Source organism: Acinonyx jubatus, chromosome B4 (genome assembly GCF_027475565.1).
Source record: "Acinonyx jubatus isolate Ajub_Pintada_27869175 chromosome B4, VMU_Ajub_asm_v1.0, whole genome shotgun sequence".
In the NCBI taxonomy this organism is placed as follows: Eukaryota; Metazoa; Chordata; class Mammalia; order Carnivora; family Felidae; genus Acinonyx; species Acinonyx jubatus.
Genome location: NC_069387.1, coordinates 17485125 through 17497908, shown reverse-complemented (window position 1 = coordinate 17497908; position 12784 = coordinate 17485125). Strand labels below are relative to the sequence as shown.

Below are 12784 nucleotides of genomic sequence, written 5' to 3'. Positions count from 1 at the left end.
TTAAAATATTAAGTATCTGAAATTCTAGAATACCAATATTCCTTTTAAGGAGGATTCATGTTTATGAAGAGAAATCCTGAGGGTGGTATTGTATTTTTCTCCTCAGAGGAAACGCGTGTTTTGTCAAGCAATTAAGTTCTCCACAGGGAAACTGATATGCTAGTCAGTGCGGTGCCAGCCTCTCTGCCTAAAATCCACAGGCTTCCTTTTCTCCTTTTGCTACAAAAAAGAAAAAAAGATCCCTACCCACACTTACCCCCCTAAATTTTTTTAGTGTCTTTACCTCATCTCAACTCGGCATCAGAAATTTTAATGCATAGATTCAAAAAAATGGGGTAAAGGAAAAGAATTTCTATAAATAAACAGATTCACAGTGTAAAATTAACTGCAAAAACAAAGCAGGCAAAGAAATGAAAACAAAGACACTAGAAGGCTGGAGTTCATTTACTAATTTTTTAACTCTATTCACTATGATCATGGGGCCATTGCCAAACCATGGTCTCCTATCGTCTTTCCATGTCTATAAAACTATCTTATGAAATGCAGTGTGATTAAACAAATAATTACGAGAGGATAAAGTATTCTTTTTATAAAAAATAAAACAAAACAAGGAATGATGTCATCAAGATGGGAACATAGGTTATTCCTTATACTTCACCCCCTTCGTAAGAATTACAACTAACAACTATTCTGCCTGGGTGGCTCAGAGGGGAGTCTGCTTGGGATCCTCTCTCTCCCTCCCTCTCTGCCCCTGCCCTGCTATGTGCTCACCCTCTCTCTCACCTAAATAAACTTAAGAAGAAATGAAGAACAGAACATCACATCCCTAGAACAAGGGAGTGAGGCTGAAGCACTCCCTGCCCCTCAGACACAAAGACAGACTGCCTGGGAAGAGAGGCAGCAGTATACTGACCACACTGCTCCCCTGACCCCTAAGCCAGCTCAGCACCACCCAAAGGTCTCCCCTGAGCCGCTGGTTCCTCAAAAAGAGCCCAGGCACAACTAACTCCCCAACTCAGCACTGGAGGTGCTTTGTGGGAGCCCCGACTCTGATCTCACACCTGCACAGGGACTGCAGAGAAACTATGGGCTCACATATTGGGAATCTTCCATACATATATTTACCTTATCAGAAATGCTACAGGAAGTTCTTTGAGTAAAAGTAAAAGAACATCAACTAACATCATAAGGCATAAAAAGATAGTGCCAATCTCACTGGTAATAGTAAACATACAGTCATAGATTTTGCAATATGGTAACGGTGGTGGTGAATTCACTTAAAACTCTAGCTTAAGTTTAAAAAATGTAGTAAAAATAACCATAACTATAATCTGTTACTAATTATACAATGTAAAAATATGTACATTATACCAGCAGTAACCACAAAGGAAGAGAGGGAGTAAAAGTATAAGGTTTATAAATTTTATTGAAGTTGTTACCATTTTAAAATGAGTTGTTAGGGATGCCTGTGTGGCTCAGTCAGTTAAGCATCCAACTCTCAAATCCAGCTCAGGTCATGATCTCACGATTTGTGAGTTTGAGCCCTGCTTTGGGTCCTGCCCTGATAGCATGGAGCCTGCTTGAGATTCTCTCTCTCCTTCTCTCTCTGCCCCTTCCCTGTTCATTCTCTCTCTCTCTCTCTCCCTCTCTCTCTTTCTCTCAAAACATATAAATATACTTTTTTCAAAAATGAGGTGTTAAAATATATTTTATGGAAGCTTCATGGTAACTACTAGGAAAATCCCATAGTAATTACATAAGACATGATAAGAACTCAAAACATACTGATACCAACAGGCACCAAAGCACACACACACACACACAAATATCAGGTTTAAATAAAAAATAATGGACATACAAAACAACCAGAAAATGAACAAAATGGCAATATTTAGTCCTTACCTATAAATACCTTAGTTGTAAACAGATTTCTCCAATTAAATGGCACAAAATGGCTGAATGGATTAAAAAACAAGACCCAACATTATGTGCCTAAAAAAAGACTCACTTTACTCTCAAAGGCACACAGACTGAGAGTAAAAGGATGAAAAAAGACATTGTTAGCAAATGGTAATCAAAAAAAAAAAAAAAGACTAGCTTTTACTTATACCAGATACCAAACTGTAAACTAAAAATAATAAAATAAACAAAGAAGGTTATTATATAAAGGGGTTAATACACTAATACGACACAACAATTATAAATATTTTGTGCACTACATTGGAGCATCTGAATATATAAGGCAAAAACTGACAAAGCTAAAAGGAGAAATAAACCATATTACAAGGGATAGATCATCCAGAGAACCAACAACAGTGGATCTGAAAAACACTACTGACCAAAAAGACCTGACACATACACAGAACATTCTCATCCACAACAGCAGAACAGATATTTTTCTCAAGCACACAGGGAATACTTTTTAGGACAGGCCACATGTTATGCCACAAAAGAAGTCTTAGCAAACTCAGGAAGACTGAAATCACACCAAATATCTTTTCTGAACACAATGGCATGAAACTAGAAATCAATACTAACAGGAAAACTGGAAAATTCATGAGCACATGTAAATTAAGCAACATTAGCCTAAAAGCCATTTGACCAAATTAAAAGCTAAAGGGGAAATTGAAAAGAAAGGTTTTTTGAGACAGACAAAAATGAAAATACAATATACCAGAACTCATGGGATTTAATAAAAGCAATTCTAACAAGGAAGTTTATAGTAATTAACCTACATTAAGAGGCAAAAAAGATCCTAAATAAGTAACCTAACTCTATGCCTTAAGCAACTAAAAAAAGTAGAATACAGCTCAAAGGTAATAGAAGAAAAGAAATAAAAATTAGAGCAAACATAAATGAAATAGAGAATAGAAAAACAATAGAAAAGAGTAACCAAACTAACAGTTAGTTCTTGAAAACATACATATAATTGGCAAACCCTTAGGTACGCTAAGCAAATAAAAAGGGAAAGGAAACAAATAACTAAAATTACAAATGTAAAAAGCACATTACAAGGGACACCACAGAAATACAAAAGATCATAAGGGGCTGTTATAAACAACTATCCACCAAAGAACTGGAAAACCTAGATGAAATGAAAAAATTATTTGAAACACACAAATTACCAAGACTGAGTCAGAAAACAATAGAAAATCTGACTAGACCATTTTCTAGTAGGAGGACTGAATCAGTAATCAAAAATGACCCAAAGGAGAATAAATATTGTTAAAGTGACCATACTACTAAGGCACTCCACAGATTTAATGACATCTCTATCAAAATGCCAACAGCATTTTTCACACAACTACAAGTAATCCTAAAATTTGTATGGAGTCACAAAAGACCCCAAATAGCCAAAGCAATCTTGAAAAAGAAAAAACTAGAAGTAGCACAATCTCAGATTTCAATTTATGCTACAAAGCTGTAGTCATCAAAAATAGCATGTTGCTGGCACAAAAAACAGACACTCAGATCAAAAGAAAAGAATAGACAGCCCAGAAATAAACCCACAGCCATAAGATCAACTAATCTTCAACAAAGGAGACAGGAATCTGCAATGGGAAGAGGACAGTCTCTTAAAGAAATGGTGCTGGGAAGACTGGACAGCTACCTGCAAACAAATGAAACTGGACCACTTTCATATACCATATACAAAAATAAACTCAAAACGGATTAAGGACCTAACTGGGAGACTTGAAACCATAAAAATCCTAGAAGACAACATTCATCATGATGATCACTAAGTAATGTATAGAATTGCTGAATCACTATATTGTACATTTGAAATTAACACTGTACATTAATTATAGTAGAATTTTAAAATTAAATAAATTTTTTAACGTTGCAATTTCCATCCCCACATGGGCATCTCCCATTACCATTACCTGATTAATTTTCCTCAAATGATAAACATTTTACTTATTTCTTGTTTATTGTCTATATCCCACTTTTTTTTAACGTTGATGTATATTTAAGAGAGAGAGGGAGGAGAGGCAGAGAGAGGGAGACAGAACCTGAAGCGGGTTCCACGCTGACAGCAGAGAGCCCGATTCAGGGCTCAAACCCACTCTGAGATCATGACCTGAGCCAAAGTTGGATGCGTAACTGACTGAACCACCCAGGCACCCCTACATTCCAGTTCTCAAATTCCACTAGGGCAAAGAATTTTTGTCACTTTGTCCAATGCTCACTCATGGCACATAAAAAGTGTTCAATAAATATTTGCTGAATGAAAACAAAAATGCCTGAAAGAAGAAAAGTCTAGGGCCAAACGGCTTCCTTGGTGAATTTTACCCAAAATTTAAGAAAGAATTTACATCAATACTTCTCAAACTCTTCCATAAAATCAATTATGAGACAATACTTCCAAACTCATTTAGGAGGCCAGCACTATCCTGACAACAAAATCAGAAAAGAACTACTAGTAAAAAAAATTACAGGCCAATAAACTGATGAATACAGACGTGAAAATTCTCAACAAAATACGAGTACACTGAATTCAGAAGCCTATTAAAAGGATAATTCGCCATGATCAAGTAGAATTTATCCCTGAGATGAAAAGATGGCTCAAAATATGGAAATGAATCCATGTGATACATTACATTAATAGAAAGAAAGAAAAAAACTCATATGATCATTTCTATAGACAAAGGAAAGTTACTTGACAAAATTCAATGGTCATTCATGATAAAAACAGTTAAGAAATCAGGCACAGAAGTAACATATCTCACTATAATAAAAGACATATATGAAAAATCCACAGCTAACATCACCTTTAATGGTGAAAGGTTGAAAACTTTTCCTCCAAAATCAGGAACAAGATAAGGTACCCACTCTCACCACTCCTATTCAACATAGTACTAGAAGTCCTAGCTAGGACAATCAGTCAAGAAAAAGAAATAAAAGGCATCAGAATTCAAAAGGAAGATGTATGGTGTCTATTTGCAGATGGCAGGTTTTTATATAGAAGAAATCCTAAAAACTCAACTAAAAACCTGTTAGGGCAACCAACTAAACTCAATATAGTTGCAAAACACAAAAGCAACATACTTTAAAAGTCAATCGAGGGGCACCTGTGTGGTTCAGTAGGTTAAGCATCTGATTCTCGATTTCACCTCAGGTCATGATCTCACATTTCCTGAGTTCCAGCCCTGTGCTGGGCTCTGCACTGACAGCACGGAGCCTGCTTGGGATTCTCTCTCTCCTTATCTCTGCCCCTCTCCTACTTGTGCCCTACTCCTTCTCACAATAAATAAAAAGAAGTCAATAGAGTTTCTATACACTCACAACAAATTTTCTGAAAAATAAAGAAATTGATCCCATTTTACAATTGTATCAAACACAATAAAATACTTAGGAAAAAATTTAACTGAGAAGGTGAAAGATCTCTACTCTGAAAATTTTAAGACACTGATGACAGTAACTGAGGAAGACACAAATAAATGAAAATATGGATTGAAAAAATTAAATCCTAAAATGTCAACACTACCAAAAGCCATCTATAGATCCAATATAAACCCTATCAAGATTCCAATGGCCTTTTTTTTTATAGAAGTAGGAAAAACACACCTAAAATGGAACCAAAAAACAAACAAACAAACTCAAATAGGCAAAACAATCTTGAAAAAGAAGAACAAAACAGGAGGCATCACACTTCCTGATTTCAAGCTACAATCACCAAAATAATATGGTACTGGCTAAAAACAAAGAAACAAATGGAAAGAACAGAAAACCCAGAAATCAACCCAAGCATAGACAGTCAACCATTACTGACAAAGAAGACGAGAATACTCAATGAAGAAAAGACAATCTCTCCAATATATGCTGCTGGGGTAACTGGATATTCACATGTACAATGATGAAACTTGGGCCCATATCTTATACCACTTACAAAAATTAACTCAAAATAAACTAAGACTTAAATTTGAGACCTGAAACCATGAAACTCCTAAAATAACCATAGAACTTAATTTTCTTGGTATAGATCTTGGTGATGATTTTTTTGGATATGACACCCTATACACAAGCAACAAAGTCAAAAATAATGTAGTGGGACTACATTAAACTAAAAATCTTCTGCACACCTAACAAAACCATCAACAAAGTGAAAAGACTACCTGCAAAATGGGAAAAACACGTATTTGTAAACTATCTCCCAAGGGGTTAAAATACAAAATATAAAGAATTCAAGGGCAAAAATAAATAATCGATTAAAAAATGTGCAAAGAACATGAATAGACATTTCTCCAAAGAAGATATACAAAGGTGTTCAACATCACTAGTAATTAGGGCAATGCAAATTAAAACCACAATATTACTTCATACCTCTTAAAATGATTATTACGAAAAAGACAAGAGAACAAATACTGGAGGGGACGTGGAGAAAAGTTGCGCACTGTTGGCAGGAACATAAATTGGTGCAGCCAATATGGAAAATGGCTTCGAGGATCCTCAGAAAACTAAAACTACCATGCGATCCAGCAATCCCACCTCTGGGAACATAGCCAAAGGAAACAAAAACACCAATTCAAAAAAATATCTGCACCCCCATGTTCACAGCAGCATTATTTACAACCGGCAAGACATAGAAACAACTTTAATGTCCATCAATGAGTGAATGGATAAAAAAGTTGTAGTATACATACATACGTACACACATATACATATATAGAATGGAATATTATTCATAACCAAAAAAAAAAAAAAAGAAATCCTACCATTTGCAATAACGTGGATGGAGAAGACACTGAAGACATTATGCCAAGTGAAACAAGTCAGAGAAATACAAATGCTGAATGATCGCAGTTAGATGTACAATGCAAAACAAACAAACTCATAGAAAGAGATTAGACTTGTGGCTCCCAGAGATGGAGGTTGGAGGGGGGTGGGAGGAGAACTGGAAGAAGTTGACCAAAAGGAACAAACTTCTGGTTACAAGATAAATAACCACTAGGGATCTAAGGTACAAAATGATGACCACAGCTAACACTGTCATACGATATGTAGAGAGGCTGGTAGCCAAGTAAATTCTAAGCCTTCTCATCACAAAGAGAAAAGGGTTTTCCTTTCTTCTTTCTTTTTATTGCATCTGTTTAAGAAGATGAGTGTTAGCTGAACCTACTGTGGTAATCATTTCACAATATATGAAAATCAAGCGATCATGCTATATACCTAAAACTTATACAGTGATGCATGTCAATTATTTAATAATAAAACTGAAGGGAAAAAAAAGAAAAAGAGCATTAGAGTTATAGTCAGCATTTACCATTCCAGTGGTAAATGACCTTTGGAAAATGACCACTTGATATCCTAGGGGCCTGAGGGCATGATGCCTCCTCCAAAACTGAAGTCTTCATCACTGGCTTCATAATTCCGATTGCTCAAAGTGGATATGAGGGCAACCATTCATTTCTGAAAAGTACCAGTCTTATTTTAATGATGCCTTTGAAAGGCTGTATGATGTGTGGTTAAGAGTGTGGGGTTTGGGGACGCCTGGGCGGCTCAGTTAGTTGAGTATCTGACTTCAGCTCAGGTCACGATCTCACAGTTTGTGAGTCTGAACCCCGTGACAGGTTCTGTGCTGACAGCTCGGAGCCTGGAGCCTGCTTCAGATTCTGGGTCTCCCTCTCTCTGCTCCTCTCCCCCTCTCGAAAATAAACATTAAAAAAAATTTTTTAAGTTTGGGGTTTGGAAGCTGACTGCCTAGATTCACTCTGAGCTTCCACCGCTTACAGACCTGGCAATGTTAGGCAAGTATGCACATCATAAATTTATTAGCCTCAGTTCTAAATCTACCCTTCCTTGCCCTGCTGGACTTTGTAAACATTTCTCTTTTGAAATGCTCATATGATGTCTGGTTTTGTTAGTAGCAACACAGGATGGATACCACAAAGCACAGTAGGGTAAGAAGCTTCTCTTTTGGAGTCCAAGTACTTTGGGGGATTTTGTTTGTTTTTGCCCCACACCTTCCCGCAATTTAAAGTGACCCACTTACAGTCACCTTTCAATGAGTTTTGGAGGCTTCTTGATGGATAATTTCTTCCTTGGCCTACCAGCTATTAACCAAATCTAGCTCACAACATCCCAGCAAATTTCTCTACCTTCCAATGGGTCCCAGTAACACCCTCTCCAATAAAGTATAAATGTCATTGTTGGGATATGGGGAGGCTGCACTCATCCAATTCACTCCTCCCTTGGATTCTCTGTCTCAGCACTAGAGGTAGTAGTTGGTCCACATTCGCCATTCCTTTCTTTATTGCTCTTTTATTTCTTGCTGTAGATAACCACTTTTTAAAATTACATAATTCTTTTCATTACACTTGCCTTGTTCAAACTACTAGTGTGGTTTCTGTCTCCTGAATGGACGCTAATCGTTAAGAAAGTCTGTAAATGAGGCTAATAATAGTAACATCTTAGATTTGTTTTGATGATACAGGAGTTCATATGGAAAAAGTTCTTAAACCATGTACCTTTGGTAACAGTCTTAATGTATTCAGAGACAGGCTTACAACTCTTATTCCCTGGAAGAACTTTCAAAGGACAGTTCTTCTGATATGGCAAGATAAAACAAAACATTTTAAGAAATTTCTGCTGAGAAATGATCTACTTTCTAAGGAATATGATCTCCAATCCTTAGAGTTGTAAGAGAAATTTATACACCTAATTATACTGCAACACTATTATACACAATGTATTTCTTCCTCCAATGGATTCTTGAGGGAAATCATCACATTTTATTCTTTAGTGAATCTCTTGGTAAAAATAGATGCTCAATATAAGTGGGTGATGAGTCATAGCACAGCTCCCTTGCCAATGTATCATAACCTAACAATGCCCCTGATTTTTCTCATAAATCTGATCTATATTCTTTTATTTTTTACATTTATATATTTTTGAGAGAGAGAGACAGAGCATGAGTAGGGGAGGGGTCAGAGAGATACAGAGACAGATTCTGAAGCAGGCTCCAGGCTCTGAGCTGTTATCAGAGAGCCGGGCACAGGGCTCGAACTCATGAACTGTAAGATCATGACCTGAGCTAAAGTCAGACACTTAACTGGGACACTTAATTGGGACACCAACTGAGGCACGAGGGGTCCCAATCTGATCTATATTCTGCATGGATTGTTGGAAGAGTCTATCCAACTGGATGCTCCATCAAGCCTCATAAAAATGCCCATGACGCTACACTGTCTTGACTGAAAACTACTTGAGCTTCATTTCAGGTATGGGTGATCAATAGAATGTGATATTCTTATAACCTTCCCTCTTTTCTGACCTCATTGTCTTCAACAGTTTTTTTTTAATTTTTTAACATTAATTTATTTTTTGAGAGAGAGAGAAAGTGCGAGCAGAAGAGCAGCAGAGAGAGGGAGAGACAAAGGATCCGAGGCAGGCTGTGCGCTGACAGCAGACAGCCCGATGCAGGGCTTGAACCCATGAACGCTAAGATCATGACCTCAGCCGAAGACAGATGCTTAACCGACTGAGCCACCCACGCGCCCCTTCAACAGGAGTTTTTTAAATACTTTTGCAAATATTGTCCACCAACACCATCCCCTTCTTTTCCTTCTTTAATAATTTTCCACGGATGGTAGGATAACTTTAGACTCATAGAAGTTTAATGCAGAAAGAACAGATGCCCCGCCTTCAGAAAAGAAAAAATTAAAGTAGACTCTTAAAGATTTAAAAACATACAGAACTAGCCAAGATCTATGGTTTTAGGACCAATTTATTGGTACTATAGTTTGAAAGAACGTTCTTAGGCATTATACAGTCCTCTGCTACTAGAATGGCAATTATTTAGAGGAAGAGTACATATCCAAAAAGAATTTAGGAAAGGAATGTCTTCAACACACTCCTGTTCCTGTCTTTTGAGTTCTATCTTGCATTTATTTCAAATTCTATACTCCAACACAGCAAAACTGAGGGTTACAGAGGTCTCTTCATTTTTTTTTCCTACTGTTTTAAAGCTAATCTGGTTTGCTTTCAAGCACAAGTCATTTCAGTTGTATAGAGGTCTCCATTCTGACTGTCTTCATTAAACAATATTCACCCGAGTAGTGCGCACTTTACATTCAGAGAGTAAATACGTACGTTGACCCAAGATCAACCACAGTTAGGAAGCTGATGATCCTTTTTCTGATGTATAGCCCAAAGGTCAATAGTAGGTTGCCTTTTAGTTTTGCTGATTGTTTCCTTCACTGTGCAGAAGCTTTTTATTTTCATGTAGTCCTAATACTTCGTTTTTGCTTTTGTTTCCCTTGTCTCAGGAGACATCTAGAAAAATGTTGCTACAGATGATGTCCAAGACATTACCGTCTGTGCTGTCTTCTAGGATTTTTATGGTTTCAGGTCTCACATTTAGGTCTTTAATCCATTTTGAGTTTATTTCTGTGTGTGGAGTAAGAAAGTGGTCAGTTTCATTCTTTTGCACATAGCCATCCAGCTTTCTCAACACAATTTGGTGAAGAGATGGTCTTTTTCCCATTAAATTTCGTTGCCCCTTTTATCAAAGATTAACTGACCACATAATTGTAGGTTTATTTCTGGGTTTTCCATTCTGTTCCATTGATCTATGTGTTTATTTTTGTGCCAGCACCATACTATTTTGATTACTACAACTTTGTAATATAAGTTGAAGTCCAGAATTGTGATACCTTCAGCTTTCTTTTTCAAAAGAAAAACAGGTCTATTCGAGGTCTTTAGTAGTTCCAGATAAATTTTGGGATTTTTGGTTCTAGTTCTGCAAAAAATGCTGTTACAATCTTGATAGGGACCATATTAAATCTGCTACTTTGGGTAGCATAGACATTTCAATAATATTTGTTCTTCTAATCCATGAGCATAGGATGTCTTTCCAATTCTTTGTGTTGTCTTCAATTTCTTTCATCAATGTTTTATAGTTTTATAGTCTTTCCCATGCTTGGTTAGATTTATTCCTAGGTATCTTATCATTTTTGGTACAACCTCCTGAATGGGAGAAGATAGTTGCAGATGACATATCCAATAAAGGGTTAGTATCCAAAATATCACCCATCATCAGGGAAATGCAAGCCAAAACTATGAGGTATCATGTCATATCTGTCAGAGTAGTTAAAATCAAAAACACAGGAAACAAGTGTTGGCGAGGACGTGGAAAAAGGAACCCTTTTTTCACGCACTGCTGACAGGTATGCAAACCGATGTAGCCGCTGTGGAAAACAGTATGGAGGTTCCTCTAAAAGGTAAAAATAAAACTACCCTATGATCCAGCAATCACACTACTGGGTATTTACCCAAAGAATACAAAAACACCAATTCAAAGGGATATATGCACCCCTAGGTTTATAGCAGCATTATTTACAATAGTCAAACTACGGAAGCAGCCCAAGTGTCCACTGATTGATGAATGAATAAAAAAGATGCGGTATATTCGTACTCATATTTGTTCTATATTTATTCAGCCATAAAAAGGAATGAAATCTTGCCACCTGCAGTGACATGGATGAAGCTAGAGAGTATAATGCTACGTGAAGTAAGTCAGAGAAAGACAAAGACCATATGATTTCACACATATGTGGAATTTAAGAAACAAAACAAATGAGCAAAGAAATAAAAAGAGAAAGGAACAAACCAAGAAACAGACTCTTAGCTGCAGAGAACAAACTGATGGTTACCAGAAGGGAGGTAGATGGGGAGATGGGTGAAATAGATAGTGGGGATTAAGGAGTACACTTCTTGTGATGAGCACCTAGTGACGTATGGAAATCTTGAATCACTATATTGTACAACTGAAATTAATATCACACTGTATTTTAACTATACTGGAATTTTTTTTAAAGGTCAATAGTAGCCTAATACTATGTCACAATGACTACATTGTTCACCTCATTTCATCCCATCAAGGAGGAATTTTATCAACTCACATCATCACAAGAAGGGTAAGTACAATAGGTATTTGAGAAAGACCACATTCACACAACTTTTATTATAGTACACTGTTATAATTGTTCTATTTTATTATTATTGTTCATCTCTTCCTGTGCCTAATTTATAATTAAACTCTATCATAGATACATATGTATAGGAAAAAACATAGAATATACAGGATTTGGTACTATCTGTGGTTTGAGGCATCCACCGGGGGTCTTGGAATGTATCCTCTATGGATAAGTGGGGACCACGGTGCACATAAATCTTAGCCAAATGACTAAGTGATTAAAGTACTGACTCACCACAGTTGGCTTCATCTGCTCCATTTGGAGAATCAGATGTAAAATCACAGAACTTGCTGGATGAAATAGAGCCTGCATCCTCACGTGGCACAAATCCAGCTTCAAAATTAAGAGATGGAGAGGATAAAACATACTCTTCCCCTTCAGCGAATAAATGGAATGTATAATTGCTTTATGAATACTAGTTTTTAAATATGCTAAGGACACAGAAGCAAGATAAAAAGGCCAAATCAGAATTCTGTTTTCATCCCATGGATGGTGCTTCAAATGCATACATAAGGCACTAAGAATTGCTCTTAACTGTTATAGCCATTTGCATGCTGATTAAAGCCTTCCAAGGCTTTAATTCAAACACAGGGTCTAGGTAAATCTCTGGCCATTCTGCCCCACAAATATAACATAATTCATTACCAGTGGGACTTGCCTTATTGTTTAATTCCTATTCTAGTGCCATCCCTAAGTTTCTGCCTGGTAATACCACTAAATTCCACCAGGGAGATCTTATAATTACCTATTGAACAAATCTACACAAACAGTAAAAAAGGTTTTCGGTTTTTTTTTTTTTTTTTCTC

The 12784-nt window shown here is 36.6% G+C and overlaps 1 protein-coding gene across 3 annotated transcripts in view; it reads right to left on the bottom strand.

The window, feature by feature from the left end:
• Window positions 1-12784, bottom strand: part of MALRD1 (MAM and LDL receptor class A domain containing 1) — a 754681-nt gene that overhangs the window by 623782 nt on the left and 118115 nt on the right. For 2 of the 3 annotated variants that reach the window (XM_027074220.2, XM_053225368.1), the window contains one exon: window positions 12213-12353. In XM_027074220.2, the coding sequence (XP_026930021.1) occupies window positions 12213-12353 (141 nt within the window). The remainder of the gene's footprint in view (window positions 1-12212; window positions 12354-12784) is intronic. The other variant, XM_053225367.1, reaches the window with a different exon arrangement.